Below are 24,818 nucleotides of genomic sequence, written 5' to 3' on the forward strand. Positions count from 1 at the left end.
ACAAATTTAACCCCCACCCCTTCCTTGATATCAAACACAGAAATCAGCACATCAAACACATTACAGGCATGGCCGGACTACAAAATCCAGAGCCCTTTTCTGAATCATCACTCAATCCTTGCTGTCAACCTGGCATTTGTCAGCATCTAACTACCTGTCCTGGTAGTAAATACTTGGTGACAATTTTGAAGGACTAGGAATCTTTTCTGTTGCTCATCTTGAAAGTTCATCTGTGTTGGTAGAAATCATTATGCAGCAAGTTTAAACTGTAATTTCCAACACAACAAATTGGACTCACCCAAATTTTCAACTGTACAACTCCAGTCTTTGTCAAGGAATGAGCAATCCACCTCTTCCGTGACGTCACGCAGATAACACATATGACTCCGTAAGCAGTGGATCATAGGTTGCAGAAAGTCTGTGGCGCCCCCCGTCTCTGTTTCTGTTGCTCCTTTGCACAAGTGGCAAAAGTTCTTTGCACAAGGGGCCAGCCAAACTTTCATTTTGATATGCCCCAATGAGTACCAAAGCAGTACTTCAAATCCACCATGGAGAATTGAGTTTACTGTTTGAACAGGGCACCACAAAGGTGTTACATGAGAGACAACAAAACAAGTTTAGCCAGCCACAAAACAACCCCATAATTCGGTTTTCGCAGATAATGAAGCCAAGGAATTAAGGACACAAACAGATGATAATCTACTGTTTTGTTACATTCTTTCAATCTTTGCATAAGGCCACACCAATTTAATTTCTTGGTTAACGGATTTTTCTACAAAAATAATGGAGCGGGCGGGCGAAAAAAAAATAAAATAAAAACAGGCCTAGGCATCCTATTATGGCCCCAAATGGTACGATAGGAGCCATAAAGTCAACACACCAGGCTGGTTCAAAATTTAAACAATGAATTTTGAACGTTTAATGATACTACTGCATTGAAAGATGGAATAACTGTAACAACTAGGATGAAAAGGACTGTTTTCAACTGTTCAGGGCAAAAGATGAGCATTTTGCAGTTGATTCTGGATTTTTATTTTTATTTGCAAATCAGAAAAAAATGAAGCGGCGAATCCGTTAACCAAGAAATTAAATTGGTGTGGCCTAATGGAGAGTTTTTAGGCTGTACTTTGGTCAGGGAACTCCCAGGCACCACACCCTACATGACTCAATACTGGAAACAAAACAAAACAAACGGCACCGCAAACATTTTACCGAGTCCCAACTTCTCTCCACGCTTGGGAGACCACTTTTTTTCTCCATGGGAAAGCTTGTTTGACAGTCATGTTGGCACTGTGAATACCATTGATCCCCCATTGAAAAGAAGAATGAGGACAACATTGCAGACTAACAATGCCCACGTTTTTTCCCACACAAACCCAAGCAAAAGACAGACATCGACCCCATACCAATCACATATCAACACAAGCCGTGCTCCCTAGGTTGAACATTTCTGTGTAAACTAGGGCTGAAATTATCTCACACCTCACAACAAACTTGCTTGGTAGGTAATTTTGCTGTCAAGCTATCAGATGTAACTAGCCACACATGTAGCGGTTTATGTCAACAATGTGGACACACCCTCTCCTAGTGATAAGGCTTCCAGACCTACAGGACTGGACGTTTACGACATAATTTTCTTATCCCTTGTAAACACTGCACTTCTCTTGCTAATCTTGAAGGATAAAATACGTGTTATTGTGGAGGTTGCAAAGCAAATGAGTGTTGTAGTTTTTAAGTTGACACGCCCTCTTGTCAAATGTGTGTTTTGGCTGACATTGCTGTCAATACTATAATAATGAAGCAGTAGAAACAAATTCCGGCACGTTGTTGGCAAATACATGTCACTAGGTTGACTTTTTTTCGGTGTAAATTTTGTGAACGAGCTAATGTGGTGAGAACTGAGGATGTGTATAATTTTACACCATGTGGTTGCGGGTGGACCCGCCCAATCGTTTGCAGTACAACGGAAACCACAGGAATTTTGGAGTTTAGGGCTAGCGTTTATTCACTCTAGTGAATATCTGCTACAAGAGGGGGATTTTCTCCCCCTGGACATGTTGTTGTTGGTTTTTAAATCGGTGGAACAGAGGCACGGGAGGACGTTTTCCGCTCCAGATGCGAGACGAGGGCAGGGCGGCATGTTTGTGAGGCGTGTGTGCGCCGCGATGATGATGTCATGTCACATACACAGTCACGCTTACAAATATCAACAACATCGATGGCGAACGCACCGCCCAAGGCAGCTGGGTTTCCTACGTTAGCTCACACAAACAATCAAATACACAAACCTAGGACTGATTAAGGTAGGGTGATGAAGAAGTAAGGGTGGTGGGGAAGGATCATACCTGCGTAGAATCTGATGAGGCTTCCCAGGTCGTGCGCGCGGCCCTCCTGCTGCAGTCGGCGCGGCTCCGTCAGGCCCAGGCGGCTGAGATACTCCTGCTGTAGGACCAACGGAAGCTCCCCGGCACCCAGTCTCCGCACCGAACCCCCGTTGAATTGCACATGTAGAGAGCAAACCTTGTCTGTCCTGGTGAGACCGTTCGACAACTCCTTACCGACAGGATTGTCGTCTCCGTTCAGTTTTTCGGTGTCTGCGGGGAGGCGTGGGGCAGCATCAGTAGTCGTGAGATCATCGCACGCAGGCAAAGGCACCTCGGCGGCGTCCAGGCCGAGTTTTTGGCAGATCTCGGCCGCGTTCGTCTGTAGAGTGCACCTCACGGCCACGCAGAGGTCCGAGTCTACCTCGTACACGCGAATGATTCCTCTGTCGAGGCTCCCCTGTAGCCAGACCGGATCCTCCGACTCGTTCCTTGGAGCTCCCAGGCGAACCTTCGCAACATCTCGCACCGGAGAAAACTTACCGCCCTCCCCGAGGTTGTGGTCCTCGTGCTTCCCGCCCGACACCCCGTTCACCACCTCGGCACCGGCACTCTTCCGTCTTCGGTGGGGCTTGTACTTGCCCTGGGAGTTAAACCCCAAGCTCATCGTGGGCGCGAGAAAAAAATTCTTCAAGAATCACCACCACACAACCCTCGGCGTGATTTCCTCTGACAACTCCGTGTCGCCATATTTGTTGCAAAATGAATTACTCAGCACAGAAGTTAGCCTCTCATTCGGACGACCAATCAAACTGTGGAGGAACTTCGCTCATGAATAATTTATCCCATATGAAATGAGCGCCTAAACCCTGGAATCGCTTCTAAAAAGCACCAGCTTTCCAAAAATCATATTGGTATTACCAGTCCAGTTAGATACATGAGCGGAACATGAATGTTTATGTTTCCTCACGTTGTTTACAACAAAAGACAGAACATAACGCCTCATTACGACACAGCGCATTCGATTGGGCGTGGCACGCCGACCCGCGAAAAATGACGTTCAGGGCAAGAGGCTGTCAGTGGTTTATGTGATTAATGGACCAGGCTTTACGGGGGGTGACTCGCTTTATTAATAGCGTGATTTGGGTGCTCGGGCACTTATCATCGTCTGTAGTCTTAGCCATATTACGGCAGGTTGAGTCTACCGAGGAAGTTTAAACCTCCTTGTGTCAGCCTAGTCTTTGCTCCCCATGATCAACTAATAATATTCGGATTGACCGATAAGGCTGGTAATGTTACCGTCACTAGTTGAAGGTGTAAAAACGTTGTTTACGGAAACTGCGCGGTTGTTTGATCGTGAACCCATGAGGACAACTCTGTGCTAAAAAAAAGCTACAGTAATATTAATAATAAAGGTTTCGGTAATCAGAGCATCAGTCATTATTTTCTAGTACCCGCCAGACCCCCGCTGTGCGTGTAATGACTGGAGGTATCTGGCGCGCGCAGCCCGTTTCTCCGATGTGGCAAGTTCAATGGAAATTGGCAGGTGAATAGTTACAAGGACTTTGGTACTTCCTGTTAGCCATCCAATGATAGGAAGATAGGAAAGGCCACACCAATTCAATTTGTTGTTTGTCGGATTTGCCTGTCCATTTTTTTTTCTGATTTGCAAAAAATAGGTTCTGAATCAACTGGAAAATGTTCAAAGACATATTTTGGCCCAAATGGTAGAAGAAAGTCCTTTCCTTCCTAGTTGTTAAAGTTTTTCAATGTAACTAACAATGCAACTTTGCCAAATAGACGGATAACAAGTAAAGTCACAGATACATAGTTATGGGTTATCTTTGATCATATAAATGACTTTATTTCATGCCACCAATATTAATAGAAAACCACAAGTTAATTAGATAAACATCAACATCTTCCAATGGAAATGGCATTTTACATGCATGGCATTTTGGTGAAACATTGGATCCATGGCTGAAATGACAATCTTATAGATAGACACAGATATCCACGAATAGTTTCATCAGGTTGGTAAGATACTGAGTAAAGAGACCCTTTTTACACAACCAAGTCTTTTATTCAGCCAACGTTTCGGTGACCACCTGTCACCTTCCTCAGGGAAATTCTGACTGGTTCTGTAGCAGCGACACCTGTGCTGCAGTGCAATGTGAACCAGTCAGAATTGCCCTGAGGAAGGTGACAGACGGTCACCAAAACGTCAGCTGAATAAAAGACTTGGTTGTGTAAAAAGAGTCTCTTTACTCAGACACAGATATCCCCAGGAATCCAGGATACCACTTTTCCATGTCTGTCCAACCACAGCAGTTGTAGGATTCATTGTCAAAACCCTCAATTGTTATTGTAGTCATGATCATCATTTTGATAGCAAGTAAGATCTCTCCAAACACTAAGGACACTATTTGGCAAAGCACATTCCAAAGTATTTTTTTATCAAAACTAGATGTAGGTGTAAAAGATGACATGTCTTCTGTTATCAGTTGCAGCTATCTATACCACAATATGTCCTCAGCCAAGAGAAACAACGTCACAAATAATCTGCCAAAATCCACTAATGCTTAGAGAAGTTAGAGAACAAAACTTTGTAAAATAGCTTCAGCTAGAGCAATATAACGTTATATGCAATTTTCATTTTAATCACGAATGAAATAGTTAGCAATATCTAACTATATAAGTTGTAGTTGTATCTCAGATTAACATATAATATCAAATATAATTATTAACTGTTAATAGTTAAAGTAACTACATGGAGGATTCACATATGAAATGTAAGAATACTGTTTCACCACCACCTGTCGACTAGTTAATCTTTTTAAATACATACTTGATATGTAGAAACATATCAGGTGACAAAATGAGAAAATGTGATAAATTCCTGACACAATATATTACTATCAATAGAGTTAGATTAGTATAAGTGTCTCTTTATTGTTATACATTGTTTATGAAAGTAGACCAGATTCTTAATACAGTTAGTAGAACTGTGTTAGATATTTTTAACATCACCAACTATGCATGTATGTTAGCATCACCAACTATGTATGTATATTTTGCCATACGTTGTACCTGCTACATCTGTTGCACAATAAAGTTCTTGTTATCAAAAGTTCTTCTATCACAAAGTTAACAATGTTCAATACACATTTTGGAGTTGAAAGACATTATATTAGATTATCAGTACCAAGGACATTATACAAAGACTCTGAGACAAAAATATCAAATTTTGGATAATACATCAATATGTATAGCCAGACATTTTTTAACAATTCCCAAATAGTTCACATATTCTAGTTTCCACAAGGTAGCTGAGGAAAAAGCACTAAGTTTAAAATCTGTAGTCTTTTCAATTTTCTCATAGCATTTATAGTTATTATAGCATTATCTAATAAAGAAGGATAAATTGATACAAATGACCTTCTGTTGTCTGTTAAGTTATGGAAATAATCTAAGACTTCTGTTTTATGGGATATCAAAAGATATTGATGTTTTTTCCATAGATATCTGTAGTACAGTGTTTATCTATTTGCACAATAAACAAAGAATACAACTCATGGAGAATAAAGATTTTCAAGACAAGAAAACAAAAAGACAATTTGCCTTTCTGGGTAGGATTATACAAACTTTTAGCGTATACATTGTAGGTCAAACAAGCCGCTAATTCAAAAGATGTTTTGGAGCTCGACAGTTTACACAAAATGTACATGTAAGGCTTTGGTAACACTCTCAAAGGCAAGTGTTGTCTGTTTTCACTGAAGCCCTGAATAACATCTTGCAACATGAACAGTACTTTTTTTTGGCATGGATTAGATTTCTTTGAAGGACGTTGTTTTCGCAGTGTTTTAAATTCAATTCATTGTCAAAACAATATGCTGTGGCACATTTCCTTGGGCACATAAACTCATATTCACAGTGTCATAATTTTGCAGTGGAGAGTCACCACAAAGAAGGTAAAAAAGAAAACCACCATGAATATTTCAAGGTTATATAATACACAAGGACCTCTCTATATAATGTCCTTGGTATACAGTACCTTATTCCAAATCATTTTCAAACTGTTGATACTCCCAATCCAACAAGTGGGAAAAGTCAACTTTCAGTGCTATCATGGAGTTAAAATAAAATGTATCTTAACTCCATGGTGCTATCAAATCTCATCACTATAATATGGTCAATAATCACTGAAGGTTGTATTTGCTCAGTGAAGAAAAAGCAAACATAGTACTGGGTAGTAAAACAATACCAAAGCCGTACATCAGAATAACAGTTTAACTAGTTAAACAGATATCATTATATTGGCCACCTCTGCATTTTAGCCAGCTGGTCATTGTAGCCATGCTTTGCCTAATTAAAATTGGCCATAATAAGCATGTCAGCAGAATGTACTGCACCTGTGCGATAACCATAATGTAGTGTGCATAGCACTTTGGCAGACCATCTACAGATATCCCATCTGTAGTTTCCAGATGTTACCGGTATGTCGGAAAAGGTATCCTCTGCAACAGGCAAAATTCTGATGCAACAGTGACCAAACATCCACCGAAAGCTGTGAAAAATCTGAGTTTCGTGCAGGCGTAGTACAATCTACCGACATGCTGCCACAAGACAATGTATATTGTGACCAAATCTATTATGGCCCCTTGAGTGGACACTTAACTGTAACTACACATCAGAAAAAACTTTGCGACACAGCATGGATGTTTTTTTTTTTACTGGGATGGACCAGGGTAGGCAGGTGGTGGCTCTGTGGGGAGGGGGGCGATCCCGAAGGTGTTAAAGTATCCGGAGACTTGGGTCGGTAACTCGGCCAGCACACAGCGAGACAGAGCAGAGGGGGCAGCCTGCAGAAATGAAAGAGTTAAAATTATAGCCACTACACATATGGTAAGTTACCCCTGGTGCAGTGGAAAAGTCCACATTCATGCCCGTAGCCAGGGGGGTTCGGGGGGTTCGGATGAAAACCCCCACAAGGCTCAAAGGTCCACTTGTTGGTCCACTTTTTATCTCCAAGATTTTTCTTTAAAAGATGGACCGATTCGAATTCGTATCACCAGCGAGGCTGAGATCATAGGAAAACAGCTCACTTTGTCATTGACAAAAGTTATCTCTGATTTTTTCTTTGAAATCCTCTAAAAATGCAGGAAATACCATTTCAGAAGATTCGTTTTTAAAAATTTCCCGGGGGAGCATGCCCCAGACCCCCCTAGGAACCTCGCGCCTTCGGCGCTCGCTGGTCCCTCAAGCAGTAGGAAGAACCCCCCATTCAAAATCCTGGCTACGGGCATGCACATTGAAAACTATGACATGGAGTCAGTCAGAAAACAACATTGTTTCAATCTTTCTCTCCCCTTTCAGTTTTAGACTGCAACCCCTTGATTCTATAAAAGGTTCCGGGACCTGACTGTACATAAACATGCAATGAAATAGATAGCAAGTCACATTCACTGTAGCAAACCTTGCAGGCAAATGTTATTTCTATAGAGCATCCTTCTACATAGACAAAAAGTTAAAGAAAAGGTGAAATGTAAGTTAATGTTGCCAGATTATGGAGAAGGATAGGGCAATTAGCAGGAAGATGAATTTTCAGAAATAATCTTAATACAAAATTTGTTTGATTACCATACAATCTTGAGCAAAATATCTGCCAGCAAGTCTTGCATACAGCATTTCATCATCATTGATGATGAATGATGATGAAATTACAGCACAAATTACAGCATTTTCACCAGAAAAATATCATGTACGATAGCAAAAATCTCATGGTAAAGGAAAGCCATGAATGTGTCCACTGCTTTTCATCTGCATTTGAAGAATGAAACACAGTTCTTGGTGCAGTTTTTGGGATGACTGCTAGGAGCACTGCCGCACACCAAAACCGTGTAGATCACCTAGCCTCTACCAGGCTTGGGGAGGCGGCTGGAAAGAGTAGAAATCGGCCAAATAGAGAGATAAGCATGCCAAGGGAGTTTGTCCATTGCGAAATGTTCTCTCAACGGACAAACTCCCTTAGCATGCTTATCTCTCTATTTGGCCGATTTCTACTCTTTCCAGCCACCTCCCCAAGACTGGTAGAGGCTATAGATCACCACCATTTAGATTAGCTAGCTAGTTCACAAGGGATTTTTTTCCATCCTTTGTGACTACCAAAAGAGTAACTGATTGTGCTACGTAAAAGTACAATAATTGCATTTGAAAGGACATCTTAAACAAAGGTATAAGAATTGCAACATTTTAGTTTATAGGAAACAATGGATGTCTTGGTCTTAACATGTGGACTAGACTTGGCACAAAACCAGTTAAGTCCACAATAGCACCTAAAAGTGCTCAGTTCTAAAATCAGATTTCAATAACAAAGAAAATAAAAGATTTATACTGTAGTTGCCTGCAAGGTATGCTAAGGAAGGTGACTCACGATCATTGCTGAGGGGGTGCCGGTGCTTCAGGGGGTACCGTCCCCGGGACCTGGAAGGGGGCTGCTTTAGGGGGGTTTGGTGGAATGTTCAGACTACCGAAGTACTGCGTTAGCTGGGTAGGGACCTCAGCCAGGACATGCTTGGATAAAGCACCAGCAGGAGCCTGGTATAAAGGGATAGAGTTGTTAAACATCAATCTAAATCATAGGAGGTTATCTGTGCTGGTAACAATCATAGTACAATGCTCAACTACATTCCAACACAAAGAGTACACAAGAATCAAATTTTTGATAACCACTGTCGCTTTTATCAGGATAATAAAAAAATTACTTCTGAATGTAAAGTATTAGTCTTCTGTGAATAAGGTCACGTGTCTGTAATTCGCAGGTTTACGTTTGGAAGTAATTGGTTCTTTATTTCCTGATGATGGTGGCAGTGGTCCTTAAAAATTGGATTCTTTTTTACCCAAAGCATGGAGGTAGAAAAAAGGAAAGGAGGGAGCTCAAACTTTCTGCCTATTGTCCGATGTTGGCCGCGGGCGTCAAAACTGTAATTGGCACGAACTTGTCAATTGCCCTGATTTGCGTAGCCCCCAGAGCGGCACACCAGAGTTTTCCATTGTTATTAATGTCAGTGACAAGACGGCATGCCCGGCATTTGACAACTATAAGTGTAGCAACTTTTATTCTACGGTAAGGCCACACCAATTTAATTTCTTGGTTAACGGATTTTTCTAGAAAAAAAATGGAGCGGGCGGGCGAAAAAAAAATAAAAATAAAAATTTGAGACCACCTGCCATGCAGCCATGTAGTAAGCAATCCATTAAGTTTTAAGTTACAAAATGATATAAGATATTATATTAGACACTTATTGAACTGAAAGGACCATTACTACATGTACATGAGCAACTTCTCTTACATCCCTTTACAATTATTCGTATTATTTTGCAAGATACACATCTTTACTGTATGAACAACAAACTGTCAGTTGACAAGACTCACATCCAACTGGTTTCACTTTTATTCATCTTTCAATGTTCCAAAGAGTGGTTTAAATCAGGGTGCTCTGTTCAGATCCCATTGTTTTCTTAGTTCAGGGCACACAGCTTACCACTGGGCTGGGCATTCTATTGTGTCTGGCTGATATGGAAGTTATTTAGAGCTTCAAATTTACAATATCCTAAATATATGCTTTAGACAAATTTCCAGGAATGTGTAAAAGTTATTGGCAAAAGAATTAACTACTTTTACAGGTATTTTATTTATTTTTTTATCTTTCCCCAATTCCCAAATACTACCGGTAGTATACATTTTATATTTCCCATTATACACTTTAGGTATGCTACAGCTACATTATACTTAGCCATCATTCAAACAAATAGCCACATTGACACACTCTTCAAGTTGCCACAAATTCAATGGTCTAGGGTTTCACTATAAAGTCTTTGATGTATGGGGATTTTTATTTGTAGGGGAACCATTTTATTAAAAACTTTAGATGTAATAATCGATGCATTATTTGCAATTGTACTCCTGTTTATAGGTATCTAAATAAGATGTAACTTTGTTAGAATGCCACATGCGCATGTAGTATTTTTCACAGAGTAATTTCTATAATTAAAAGAACCTGTTTCCCCCTACTTGAAGTGGACTCTTCCGGCCGCGAGAAAGTTGCTTTAGTGAATGGACTTACGTGCATGGAGGACTTTTTACTTTGCCAAATTCCCATGTTTGTGGTAGGATTTTGTACTTTTTGAGAGTAGTACAGTTTGTGATGCCAGAATACATTGTTATGTCGTGTTATTTTTACATATTCCCTGGAAAAAAGATCGTTTTGAAGGTGTGTGTGCATGTGCCGCCCAGGCCGAGTTTATACGTTCGGCCGATTACTTTTAACGCCCGTTACTAGCACATGTTTCCGACACAATACGTGTTTCTAAATGAAATATAATATATATCTAAAAGGGAGATGATATGTTGTTACAGGCACGATGACTTAGTAAATCTGCCGTACGTTTGACTGTCGTCAGTGAAGTTTTGTCACATGAATGGTGACATGTGCAAAGGGGGTGGGGGGCGAGTTCTATATCAAAAGAATGTTTTTTGACGAACTTTTGAAGAGGCAACCTAGCTTTCCGAACAAATTGCACTCAGAAAAATGTTTCTGCCTTGAAGCAATGTATTTTTAACGCTGTTAACTATGCCCAAATTTTGAAAAATTACAACGTGCGGGGTGGATTTTGGGGCCCCAATTCGGGACCCGAGAGTATGGATTTTTGTTCTGTTTTTATTTTTATTTCATTTTGGCAAAAAAACGAAGCGGCGAATCCGTTAACCAAGGACATAAATTGGTGTGGCCTAAGTTTGTATCAAATTTGAGGATTACTTCGATGAATGCAGGGAGGTAAGAAGCGTGTATCAAAGACGACAAACTTGACGGACGGCACGGCACTGCAACTATTTTCTAGTAACTAGACTTAAATTTCTAGTATCTTTATACCCCGATACTTGAAACAACAGGAGGTTAAGTATCTTTGGTCAAATCCTTGCTTGAATCCTTGTTTGAGGAACATGCACCGGGCCTACCGGTAACCACAATCAACCAAAGAATTGAGCGCATGTGTCACTTCAAATATTTCCTTGTGGTAGAAAAATAACAACAAGCAAGGATGTCCCGGTTACTACAAGAATGTCTCGTTTCTATTTGGGCCTTCGAGCACAAAATCCATTTCTACACACCTCCTCTGCTAGCAGAGAGGCACACAGCTTGTAGAATATGGCCACAAATAGTCCACTTTGCCGGAAAAATCGCTACTTTGCCAGTTACGAAAGTTTGGAAAATGGAACATAAACATCGTCAACTATCCAGAATAAATATCGGCATATCTAGAAAAAATCACACAAATTCATACTAGACGATTGTATTTGTTGAAATGTTCCAGTTCTAAAATGTTCGATTCGAGCTTTACAAAACACAAAAAACGCAGTAACTCGCCCATTTTTCGTCGCACAACAAACATAAACATATCTGCGTATCCGCCATTTCCCTCCGCTCCCGATGCTGACTTCTGCGCAACAATACGACGCAACCCAAATAAGGAAATGCTCGGAAACTCGGGTATGTCGGTCCCTGCTCGGAGTGGACTCGGCTGCCGTCGCTGGCAGTGATGTCATTTTCGGCTCATTTGCATAGCCATATATGGAATTCTGGCGGGAGAGACCGCGGCGAACATAGGCATCAAACGAAGTACCGCCGGGCCGGCGGACAATAGAAACCAGCGGGATCTAGCGCCGCAAAACAAAAGGCCGCGGCGGGTGCTAAATACGTCCTCCCTCCTTTCCTTTTTTCTACCTCCATGCCCAAAGCAAATTTGTGCTGGTTTAAGTTCAGCATTGTACATGTACTATCAACCTAAATTTTTTTGACAACATTCTCTTATTCCTACCATTTGATTTAATCAGAGAAAAATCCTCAGAACAGTTACTGATAATTAACAAAACTGATGGCTTGTGAACATAAGACCACTGGTTACGTCTGGAATCAAACACCAAAACTTGTCTTCCAGCAGACCTGAGCATGGTAATGGTATGAGAAGGCATGACAAAACCAGGGCTCGAAATTAAAGGTGGTCCAATGGCCACTGAACACTAAAATTTAGTTTAAATAAAATTGGGACAACTAAAAAGACACTTTGGGACATTTTTGGGACAATAGAAAAATAATCAACATCAGAATTGTCAGCCCTTCTTTTGTTTGTCAGGCACACATCCCGGCTTTTGGATCCAGAAAAGTCTCCCTGAATTTCCTGTCTACTCTGCAATAAATAATATTATAGTGTGCCTGGGAGTGAACATAAGCAAAATAAAGTTGACTTCAGGTTGAAGTCATACAAAAAAAAGGTTGGGACAGTTCATTCTCACTTTGGGACAATTGAAATTTATTTTTGAGACAGTGCTGGGACAATAGGAAGACAAGTTAATTTTCGAGGCCTGAAAACAGGTATCGATGACTCACAGTTTTGAACTGCCTGAATGGCACAAACTGGACGATGTCCCTCTTGACCGGCTCTCCCCGCGGTGACTTCAGCAGCCCGTCATCGCCGTCCAGGACCTCCATGTCAGTGAAGTCGGCGTCGCCCACCCCCACGATGATAATGGACATGGGCAGGTGCGAGGCGCGTACGATGGCCTCCCGCGTGTCCGCCATGTCTGTGATCACCCCGTCTGTCAGCAGCAGCAGCACATAGTAGTTCTAGATAAAGGAAGGAGAAAGAATCACTTTTAGGCTTACTTAAGACTAGAAACGCTTAGCATGGCAACCATTAAAAAGATGAACTTGTGTCGCAAGATGAAATATGCCGCTCTTCTCCCACTATGTTGGATGATTCTGACCCGCAAAATCCCACACCAAGGGTGGCCCGAAACCCTTCCACTCCTGTGTCTAAAGAGAAACTGTTTTTGGTTGCAAAGGGTTTCGAGGGGTTTTGGAGTGGTAAACTGTTTCTAGTCTAAAGTGAGCCTTAGGCTTCTTAAAGGCATTATGTAACATTTTTGCACCAAAAATCAAAATGTTCTGTTGTAAAGAATATTCGTGTGATTGCAATTTGCTTCCATTTTTCAACATATTTGTGCAAATTATCTCATATTTATGACATTTGTGGTTGGCACGAAAAGAGTCCATACGAGGCACTCACAGTTTGTGGTGCCCCCGCAAACTAATAGAATGTAAACAAACATGGCAGAGAGTCGTGTTTCAAGATTTTAAACTCACTCCTATGGAGTCATATTTTGGCACCTGCACCTCCTGAATGACACTTATTTGCAATAGAGTAGAGTTTGCAATAGAGATGAAAATTTACTTTTTGTATTGCTGTAATGTTACATAATGCCGCTTCAAAGTGATAAAGTCTTATAAAGAAATACCCCCAAATCGTACATACATGTATACAGGGTGCGATATGGATGGTATTGTATGTGCAACACAACAATTGTTGGGTACCGTAGGACTAGGGTTAAGTGACTTTTCTACTAAGGCCCGATTTACACGTTTATATGTGTTGGGCGTAAAATGACGCGAGCGTGCGCGCGGCGCTGCACTGCGCGTTTTGTGCGACAGATTTTTTTATCGTGTAAACAACCTCCGCCACAGACGCGCGGCGCTGGGCGGCGGTTTTCTTGTGGCACCTCCTGGACGTGCCACAGAAAAATGACGCGTGTGTAAATCAAGCCTAACCTGTGCTCCTCCTCCTTTCTGCTGTTCCGCCTGAGCGAACCTGGCCACATGTTTGATGATGGGGGCGATGTTGGTGGGGCCGTACAGCTGCACCTGCCGCAAAGCATTCTGGTACGCCTCCACAATGCCCTGCACACCTGTGTAAGGAACACAAGATTATCATGAAAGTTCATCTGTGTTGGTCACTAGTACATGTTTAAAGCTCTTGCTGCACATGCTGAAAGTGCCACAGGCAAACATCGCATCGTTCAAAGGGTCTCTGCAGTACCAGGGCCCGGTTCTGTGGAACCAACTTTCCAGGGAGCAAAGACAACTATCATCTTTAACATCTTTCAAAGACTCTCTGAGTGGGACTTGAGTGGCATATGTTTTTATGATTGGCATGTATGTTGAATTGAAATTGTAATGTACATTCTTATTGTGTATTCTTATTTTCCCATGTATATTGTGTATTTTATGTAATACTATGTAACCCCAGGAATACCTGAAAACCAGGTCAGTTAGACCTGAGTGTATTACTGTGGTTAAATAAAATAAATGAAATGAAAGTTAAAACTTTTGATCCAACACAAAGAAATTCTCTCACCCAGAGCTTTCGACCAGTCACACTGTTTCACTAGACACTGTAAGAATATTGGATTCAAAACAAGACTATATATTTCCCAAGAGGGGTTAAAAGAGGCTATTTATATCAGGGTCTGTCACCCTTTACTCAATCGCAATGAGGGCCAACATCGTTTACCAGATACATTTGACCCAGTGTTGACGTCACACTTCAAGGAAGCCACGTGACAAGCCTCACTGGGTCAGTCTACTGAGGATGACCAGAGTGACTGGGCGAAAGCTCTAGGTCAGAGAATTTCTTTGTGTTGGATCAAACGTTTTAACTTTAAACACATAGTATTACACAAGATTGTTTGTTTTCTTGCACCTATGATTCAGTATGACACAAATTCATTTCATTGGTCATCTGACATTCTAAATAAATTTTAAGCAAGAAGAATAAGAAAATAGAGCACTGGGAGAAAAAAATGGAATATGCCTAAATTCACTCTCTGAAAGTTTGTCAACTGGGGTACAGACTTTCCCCCCTGTCATTGCTTTCATGACTGGATTTCTGAGCTCTGCATAACCCTTTTTATTTCATCATGCAAGAATTAACAAATCAAATTGGTGTGGCTTAATATAAGAAATGTGGGCAAAGGTAAGGCACAAAAAATTGCACTTTCAGAGACTTATGTTACAAACCCGAATGAGAAACATAATTCCTCTACCAAAACTAAGTGTATTAGCTTCATCCTTGCACAACTTAATAAGTCTCAACTCCTTACCAGCACAGAAGGGATTTTGTACATTAAAGTTGAGAGGGAACTCGTGGGACACCTGTATGACAAAAACAAGGGTGAACATAATATCAAGGGAAACATTGCATTGAGTTCATACATGTATTTCAAAACTGTGTAAAATCAAATTGGTAAAATCTAGCATAGAATGGAAACTTTTTAACAAGCTGTACATGTAGGATGCTTTTTGATCATATCTGCCCACAATACCACTGTGGATGCTTAATTTTTTAAATTACTTAATATTCAGTAATAATATTCTCTTCACACAAGTGAGTGAACAATACAAATATGGATGTAAATGATCCATTGCTTATAATTATGTCTTTCTGTAAAAACACCTCTCTCAAGTCAAGTTTGAATGAATCCATTCACCATGATCACCTCACCCAGGTATATACTGGGACCCGAATATGAGGTTTTGCACGACGTGAGCTTACTCAACTCACGTTGGTTTGCACGCGTGCTAACACTCAAGTCGCCTCACCTGGAAATGGGGTGGAATTTTTGCTCCAAATCCTAGTGCAGGGAACAGCTTGTCACTGCAAGGAGAAACAAATTCACAATTGTTTTATCACGTGTCTTCCATTGTACAGTACAACCTTACATCTCAGCTAAGATTTACAGTACAGTAGTAATGCATAGGAAATACATAGTCGTGGCATCATGAATTTGCAGTGTAGATGAGATCGCCGCATGCAAAAACCACAAAAGCATAAAACCATGGTGAACACCTCAAGATTTGCACTACATTGAAGATGAATATCATTTCATAATGACCTGTCCTACATATACATGTACTTTAGATAGACAAAAATTAATGAAAATGATCACATGTAAAACTGGTAAACCTCTCCCAAAGACAAACATAGACATTTTCAATCTACTTATGTCATGCCCCGACTCCATATCTACCTATACTTAGGCCAAATTATATGTAGTGCTGGTGCATTATAAAAGAGAGAAAGAACAGTAACAGATAGCAACGCCTAACACACATCATGTCATACACCATTTACGTTGAACTTCATATTCCTGTAGTAATACTAGTAGTCTCTTAGAATAGACTTGATTGTAATGATCACATTGTTACTGATGCCATACATTGTACCATGTACATGTACAACTGTCCAGCAATAAAGTTCATTCGTTCATTCGTTCATTTTCTACATAATTTGATACATGAGGTCTGAAAACGTAGTACATGGTAAGCCTTTATGGTATGTGTACCTGTCATAGTCTTGTACAACCTCTCCCACAGCTATCAGTGCTTTGGTGTATTCATTGGGGGCGTAGGGGTTGATGTAGTGGAGGGAAGTGGTCTGTCGCGGGTCCCCGTTGGATGCGGTGAAATCTACACCAACCTAAAACAGCATAGAGTGTACTATCAATTATCAAAATACTAGTATACAATTATAGACAATATCAACATTAAATGTGATTACGTCACACGAATTTAATTTGTTGGTTCTCAGAAAAAAATCTGAAGCGGCAGGGGGAAAAATAAAAATTAGAACAGGTCTAGGCATCCTATCATAGCCCAAAATGCTACCATAGGAGCCATGAAGTCAACACAAAAGGCTGGCTTAATATCTAAACAATACATTTTTTAACTTTTAATGAAACTACTGCATTAATAGATGGAAAATCTGTAACATCTAGGAAGAAAAGGGCTTTCCTCACCTGCTGGGGGCAAAATATCAGCTTTTTTTGGTTTGATTATGATTCAGACCCAGAATCTTTTTTTTGCAAGTCAGAAAAAAATGAAGAGGCAAATCCGAGAACCAACAAACTAAATTGGTGTGGCCTTATGTATTAAGACACTTTCATAAGTGTTGTATCTTTCAAGCAGAGGTTTCAACTGAAGACTCCTTACAGTGAAGTTGATTTGACATCCTGCCATGATGTAGTCCAGGAATGAGTACTCCTTCACAACCTGAAATGTAGGGAAGAAAAGTTTATGTTTCCCATCATCAGTTTTATCAACAAGGTATCATAAACCTACAGTATATCCAATTCAGTTCTTAGTTTTCATGATCATATGGCATATTACATTTATTATATTATCTCACAATGCAAATTTCACCATTAAAAAATTACACAATTCCAAGTGACCACAAAGCGTACGTACTTTCAGGGACTGCAGAGTGATGACTCCAGAGTTCTTGTAACTTTTCTTCTTGGCCTTCTTGGGGTTGATACAAGGATACTCCACCTATCAAAACAGTTTTTACATTGTGAAACAAAAACTGCACAGCTTTACAAAACACAGACCTGTAATTTATACTATAGGAATTGAAAATCTAGGAACTTTAATCTACCAGAGAAGTTGTTAAGACAAATACACTTGGGACTAATCTTCTCTCATTAGCAGGAAAATGGCCAATCATAAAACAATGTACAGTAGTTCAGTACTTATTCTGGTACATGTAGTTGTAACTCACTATTGGGAAGGGTAAGTATATTTGTACACACCGTATACACTATGAAAGTCTAACTAAGCTTGTGTTAGAAATATAGTAGGCTGATAATTATGTCTTACCGGTGAGCCCACAGCTTGTGACATCTGCCTGTAGGTTGTCTCAAACTGTCCAATGAAGTCATGACTGCCGTCACTGTCCCAGTCATAGCACTTAAACTACAGGTAAGAACAGATGATTGTTATGATTAAGACCATTTATGTCCATCAAATCATATTCACAACAACTGCCAAGGTTGCAGTGAACCTTCTTTTGCTGCATATCCAATTGCAATATTGTTATTACCTTCGCCAAGAAGGTTATGTTTTCAGGGGCGTTCGTGTATGTGTGTGTGTGTCTGTCTGTCTGTCTGTCAACACGATAACTTGAGAAGGTCTTGATGGATTGTCTTGATACTTGGTAGGTGGGTAGGTCTTGATGAGACCTCAAAATGATTAGATTTTGGGCCACCTGGCGGCTTGTCATGGTACTGCAGCAGAACTTCCGGTTTTGATATCTCATGATCCAGACATGCTAGGGTGACGAAATTTGGATGGTAGATAGCTCTTATGCTGGGGATGAAGTGACATAAGTTTGAGCCCCCTAGTTGCTTGCTCTAGAACTGCAAGGGGGTTTAATGGACAAATGTTTAAAGGGGGATAACTCAAGAACCGATTGATGGATCATCGTGATTTTTGGTATGTAGGTAGCTTGAGTGATGCTTGACATAATGATATTACAATTATGCAAATAGGGATGTAATTTGCATAATTAATGAGGAAATTCTATTTATCAGCTGCATTCCATAATAGGAAGTTCAAGCTTGTGACATATGTCATTAAGAATGAGAGAAACACAGGCAGATATCGATTATGCAAATGAAGACTTAATTTGCATAATTAATGAGAAAATATTATAATTGCATAGTGGTAACTGCCTGGAATTTTATACTTGGGGTGTTTGAAAGTTAAGTTAACATAATTAAACATAACTTATTCAAATAAGGACCTCATTTGCATAATTTATGAGAAAATTTCATCATGGCATTTTTGTTAAGATAAGACTGTCTTTTGGTGGAGAATATGATCAACAGATATAATTCATGCAATTGAGGATCCTGTTTGCATAATTAGGGGGATTAATATATAATTTCTTAATCATAAAAGCTAACATCATTTGGCGAAGGTATGAGATCGTGGAACTCTAGTTTTATATATAATAGCATTTGTAACAATTCTAGGCCTAGCCTGTTACATGTAAAGACATGATACATGATACAAACTTTTAAGATAGAAAGGGAGGGTTACAATCACAAAATTTACTTTCAATGTCTTATGTACTGTAATATCTCCTGTAATATGCCTACGTATAACCGTTACATGTATCAGTAAGTCTTAAGACATCAAGCATGTGAAAATAGTCAGATATCTTTATCTAACCATACCAAAAGTTTCTTGTCAAAATCTCGGTCACAGAGTGTCTGCATGTTGACCTTGAAGGGCTTCCACTTTGGGTTCAAGTTGTTTTTGACGACCTGTACAGTGAAAAAAAGATCAATAGGTTAACTCAATATATACTGTGTACCACATTACTCCACATATGCTATTACAAAAAATTGCTGTTGATTTTCAAAACAGATGGACTCTTTCACATGAACATATATTATCATATAGGTTGTCGACCAATAAGGTGTCGACCAATAAGAAGGCTACATTTGCAATTGGTTATCAGGCCATAACCTCAAAAGTGGTTGGTTATTAGAATAACCAACCACTTTTTGGACCGTAACACTTACAGCTACGCTCACTTGGTGGTTTATACGGTGGTTATCGCACCTGACCACACTCATTGGTGGTTTATTCAGTGGTTATCGCACCTGACCAGGGATTATCGCAACATATACACCTCGGGGCGAGGCATTAACCCTTTATTAACAAAGACTGCTGATGTTTCAGGTAGAGGATAACACTCACCTCTGTTCTGTAGACCATCTGTTGAGAGGCATAGTCACACCTGTAGATCTCCAGATAGGGGTCTGACTTGCTGAAGAAGTCCTGCGGGTATAAGACAGCGATCAAAAATGAGGTAGACTTTCTTTTGCATCTCCTATATCTGATGTGAACATTCATGGAAAATATACCTTGCAATACAACAGTCCACAAACACCCCAATGGGGGCCTGCATGCCCTTTTTCGTTAGGCGTAATCAGGCCATTTCAGTCTTTGTAATCTGTAGGCAGCCTCCCAAAAAATTAACGTAATTCGTAATAGTACATTAGCCAGAAATCGTAAAGTCGTAATCAGCTCTGAGACTTTAACGTAATTCATAATCGGCGGCAAAAATTTGCGTAATTCGTAATCACTACACACACCCCCCCCCCAATTCAGGCGCTCCCCAATTGTTGGAAATTGACTAAGAAATAAGGATACAATTTCAGCATATTTTGCAACATAGGCCTGAAATGTACATGTATGTGTAGCTTGCACCATACTTAAAGTTACATATGTGAGCTATCTGTGAAATAAAAAGAATTCTTTCGAAGGCGTGAGTCTTGGTAGAGCTGTCTCCTAGTATTTAGAAAACTTCTACTTATCTGAAGTGTCTCTGACTACTAGCAACCCACCTTGTTGTCCAACTTGCGTGCGAAAAACGTGAGATGAACATGTTCACTGGTTCCAGCCAGTTCCTCTGCAGTCACCTGTATATACATAAAGGAGAGAGAATCAGAAATTAGGACAATGTAAAACTGTTTTGTTGGGCCAGAAGAGAAACTTGCAATATGTGATTTTTGTATCCTATATTATCAAGATGATGTGAGATATTCATCATCAGAAAAAAATTTTCTTTGTTACTGCAATAAAAATTATAAGTCTTTCTCTCCAATTAAATCTCACAAGACCATTAAGGTCCTCCAAGAGGATAGAAAGGATAGAAAGCAAATATTGGGGTAAGGCCTAGGAAAAAATGTTGTGTTTCCTGTTTCCCAACCGAACCTAGAAAAATTGCCAACCCTAGCCTTTTTTTTAGTGGACCCCTGCAAGGGACATACATTTTTCAAGCTGATCGAACTTTTTATTTTTCTAGCTCCATGATCTGATACACGAGTGATGAAAAATTGTACAATCAGTTTTCCCACATTAACATTGAAAACGTAAGTGTTATGCAGGTTTTGCTTTGTTAAACTGCAAGTTGGATCACAAGAGTAGAGACAGCTAGAGTCTTAAAAAAAGGAGGAAAAAAAGATAATCCCTACCTACCAATCCTAATTTTTTCAGGGCTGAAACAGGAAACACAACATTTTTCCCCGGGGCCTAAGAGTGTCATTTTTGCCAGTTTTAAAAATACAACACATTGTTCAATTACCAAGACTTAGTGAGAAAACCCTGCTGGAATTTAACATGCCCTGGCATTCACTGTTTAATGTAAACCTGCGTGCAAGCATGTACATACATGTGTATTCAGTACATAAATAATTGATGAAACAAAAAGACCAAAGCAGTATTGTACCAGAATAATTAATAAATCATAAGGTACATCATCATCGCTCTACTGCTACTTGTTAGCATCAAATAATTGGCATATCCAAAAGATTACGATCATATGTAATCTCCAAGCAGATCCTAGGGTGGCAAAGAGACAGTATCAAATTGGCCAGGCAGTATCCATTGGCCAAAGAGGGTCCAATTTGCCACCCAAGGTTGGGATAGCGAAAAAAAAAAGGGGGCCATATATAAAAGGTAACGATCTTCCCCCATCAACCTCTGCTTGGAGAGTAGGTCATATGCACATTGTACGTTGAAAACTTCCTAATGATGTCAACAGTTTGATTGATTTTTCTATGGTGTAAAAGCATACAAACCACTCACAGTGATGGAGCCCTTGCCTGCTCTCTTGCCTTCCTTCAGCAGTAGGGGTTGGGTGTACGTCTTGTTAGACACAACCTGGAAATGGACAAATATCAAATGATTTTGGAAGACTTATAATGTACTGTACAGAAATTATCAATGAGTATGTAACATATTAATTCATCAATAAGTGTGCATCACAAGTGAATCTGTTCAAAATCAAACCAGAATTGAGTTAACTTACTTCCTGTTACCTGTAACATTATTTTATTTGACTACCTCAGTTTCTGTATTATTTTGTATTTATTGTATTTCTGTCCAGAACCAGTTGTTCCTGTTCCTGTTGTGGACTTTAGTCTATAACGTAGTCAAAAATTTGGGGTAAGTCCCAATTCATTCCAGTGTTGGAAGGAAAGTTTAGTCTTTATTATTTCATAATGACTTGTACCAACACAGATGAACTTTCACACTATGTATTGTATTCTTTTAAAATGTAATGTTGCAATAAAAAACAATGTGTAGCGAAGGAGAAATGCCTTCAGATATCAGAGTTATCGACCAAGAATTGTGTTCAAAAACTCGTATTTCCCCAGAAGTATCATAGACTGGAACTCATAGCCACCAAGTACAGTTGGGGCATCATCACTAGAAAGCTTTAAACAACTCCTACAATTAAATGTGCAAAGACTGAGTGTAACAAGTCGTTCTGTGTGATATAGCTAGCTGCCGCCATGTGCCTGCAAAGCTGGTGTGTTACCAGCTATACTGATACAGATACAGAAAGCTGGTCAGGTAAACCTTCCCACCTGTCCTAAGGTACACTCCATGTATCCCAGGAAGTCATCATCATCCAGCGTGGCCGTGGCGTTGTCAATGTCAAACACCTCAAACCTCATCTTCTGAACCTCCTCAAAGTAGTAGTCCACCGTGAAGGGCCTGGCGAAGGTGGGGTTCAGTGTGTTCATGATGTGCTCTGTCCTGCCAGTCTTGGAGGGAAAAAAAACAGTGGTTTGGGTCAGGGTTTGTCAATTCCATCAACCATTTGGCGGAAACTTGACAATGGAAAAAGATTTGTCATAGCTGGTGTGTTACGCCAAAGGTCACAGATGCAGATTGATGTTTACATGTCGAATATGTTTGCATGTCAAAAATGTAAGTGACATCATTCTAGAAGGTGGGCAACAGAAAGTACATGTATCTATGCTTTCAGAAAACTCTAGCCTGGTTTATGTACTAAAAGGAATGGGCCAATCCGAGGCTAGCTGCAGTCCATAAAATTGTGACAGTTATGGTCAAGGCTTTTTGGATTGTGTACTACCCGGTTACTTTCACTAAGAATTTTACTGCAATCATGCAGAACATGGGAAGAAAAAAATAGGGAAAATATAGCTTCTATTTTGTAGAACTGATGAATAGACAACCCTTGGATGTAAAAGGACAGTCAACACTACCTACCTCATACCAGTGCCCTCCTTGGAACATCTTGAGCCGACAGATGGGGTCAGACTTGGAGAGGGCGTCCTTATCCAGCAGGCTGGCACACGACACACGCAGCTCCACCTTACTGGCAGGGTTGACAGGGGGAGGGGCACCGATGGGAGGCATCCTCACTGGTATTGGTTCTAGCTAAAGCAAGGGCAGGGCATGTTATTGTTAAGACTAGAAAAGTAACATTTGCACAGCAAATGCATAATGTTTACCTTTGCATATGGTCTGCTCTGTTAATTCTTACTCAAATACATTCACGTATATGGAGTCTAAATCCCTCCTGCTACAAAATTGCAACATGATGTAACCCTACACTAGATACCATGGTGACAGACGTCAACAAATTAGGTCAATGGCCAGGTCAGAGGTCATGATCACTGTTTAGAGAAGAAGAGGAAGTGGAAGAAACTGAGCAAAAACAATATGTTTTCCTTCGGTAAACATAAAAATAAACCTGTGTTAACTTTGTATCTCACTTAGTCTGTAAATTCATTATTTCATGATAGGGGGTAAGGTGTTTGAATGTAACAGCGTTACTGTTTGAATCAGTCTTTTAGCTAGGATTTTTTTGTTGGGTGTCCTTTTTTTTTTTTTTTTGTATGCTACGCAGCGCAGCGCAGATGCACAGTGCCCGAGCTTTTTCCACTACACTGTATTTTGTGCAAATTTTGAGTATTTTCCTTCAGTAAACCATCATTTTTGTATATAACTTTATAGTATTAAGGACTAAAGGGAGGCGTGTGTGCATGGCAGGGGTTGGGAGTGGAAAAAATAGCCTAAGGGGGTCTTTAGAGTGTCCTATCGAAAAGCAAGGCATCCAATTTCTTATTATTTTCAGTACAGGGAGTCCAAAAGACACCCTGGACACCCCCTAGCTAAAAGCCTGGTTTGAATGTAGTGTTTAAAGTTCATTGACATTTATTAATACACAACAGTTTCCAACCAAATGCAAACATGTGCAGAAGCTGTCACTCACATCATACAACTCAATACATGTACACAAAGGATCTGCATGAAAAGTAATGGTCTATAATGATTTAATTAATTGAAAAGCAAAGCATACAGGCAATGCCTGGTACCTTAATCAGTTGTATCAGTTGGATGTTTCATGACATGACCTATAGAACGTTTTGTTGAGTCATAAGCTTCTGCATGATATCAACTGTACACACTACACTACAAATATTCAATGTGAAAGTTGATTTCATAAAGGAGAGAACGAAAGCAGAACTACTAACGCTAGTAATAGTGATTTCGAAATACTGTGTGACTGATGGAAAAGCATAGTCTTTGTTATTTGCTGCTATATATTGAACACAGTTATATAACACAGGTAACGACTAGAACAACTATGCGAGTAACTTGCGATTATATAATCATCCAAACAGCAATGGTGTAACATGTAAGAAACAGCCTATAAACCCCCCACTGTTACAATCATAGAAAAAATCTTACCTTCTGAGATGAGTATGGAAGTTTAGGAGGTCCTCTGCACGCTTGGGTGGACAAAGAATATAAGACACGTCCCCAAAACGCGTCACGGCGCCAAAATAATCACCTGAATATGACTAATAAGTAACGCCTACTTTTGGCTCTGAATCAAGATGAAGCGTTCACTTCCGGATAATTTGTGCCGCAAAACGAGCAACTGTCGTAAATATGAAGGTTGTTTGCATGACGTGATGGTAGAGCAGAA

At 40.0% G+C, this 24,818-nt stretch overlaps 2 protein-coding genes across 4 annotated transcripts in view; both read right to left on the minus strand.

The window, feature by feature from the left end:
* The window catches only part of LOC109473786 (PH domain leucine-rich repeat-containing protein phosphatase 2-like), a 59,984-nt gene extending 56,474 nt beyond the window's left edge, over positions 1-3,510 (minus strand). Inside the window, exon 1 of the mRNA XM_019773846.1 lies at positions 2,346-3,510. Within this exon, the coding sequence (XP_019629405.1) occupies positions 2,346-2,988 (643 nt within the window). The 5' untranslated portion in view covers positions 2,989-3,510. The remainder of the gene's footprint in view (positions 1-2,345) is intronic.
* A 2,273-nt stretch (positions 3,511-5,783) lies between these two features.
* Positions 5,784-24,805, minus strand: LOC109473940 (copine-4-like). 3 transcript variants are annotated; one of them, XM_019774120.1, is made up of 17 exons: positions 24,578-24,805; positions 23,090-23,256; positions 22,441-22,620; positions 21,656-21,730; positions 20,413-20,487; positions 19,763-19,843; positions 19,234-19,323; positions 17,873-17,968; positions 17,462-17,545; positions 17,207-17,266; positions 16,561-16,694; positions 15,818-15,872; positions 15,319-15,370; positions 13,988-14,124; positions 12,770-13,006; positions 8,755-8,918; positions 7,082-7,183 (listed from the first exon to the last, which is right to left on the minus strand). In XM_019774120.1, the coding sequence occupies exons 2-16, from the start codon at positions 23,237-23,239 to the stop codon at positions 8,757-8,759; spliced, it is 1,668 nt and encodes a 555-aa protein (XP_019629679.1). In that variant the 5' UTR covers positions 23,240-23,256; positions 24,578-24,805; the 3' UTR covers positions 7,082-7,183; positions 8,755-8,756. The 3 variants fall into 3 exon arrangements, with proteins under 3 accessions (XP_019629681.1, XP_019629679.1, XP_019629680.1); XM_019774121.1 differs by having other exon boundaries at positions 23,090-23,260; XM_019774122.1 differs by lacking the exon at positions 8,755-8,918 and having other exon boundaries at positions 5,784-7,183.
* Positions 24,806-24,818: the final 13 nt, after the last annotated feature.

This window comes from Branchiostoma belcheri, unplaced genomic scaffold (genome assembly GCF_001625305.1).
Source record: "Branchiostoma belcheri isolate BF01 breed outbred unplaced genomic scaffold, Haploidv18h27 scaffold3, whole genome shotgun sequence".
In the NCBI taxonomy this organism is placed as follows: Eukaryota; Metazoa; Chordata; class Leptocardii; order Amphioxiformes; family Branchiostomatidae; genus Branchiostoma; species Branchiostoma belcheri.

Bases quoted from the DNA above. Each gene is read 5' to 3' on its own strand.
- LOC109473940 (XM_019774120.1), bottom strand. From the start codon at position 23,239: ATGCCTCCCATCGGTGCCCCTCCCCCTGTCAACCCTGCCAGTAAGGTG. The intron at 14,125-15,318 runs GTAAGGAGTTGA...TTCCTTACACAG, and splicing joins ACAAAATCCCTTCTGTGCTG to GTGTGCAGGGCATTGTGGAG. The intron at 13,007-13,987 runs GTTAGGCTTGAT...TCCTTTATCTAG, and splicing joins AGAAAGGAGGAGGAGCACAG to AACTACTATGTGCTGCTGCT.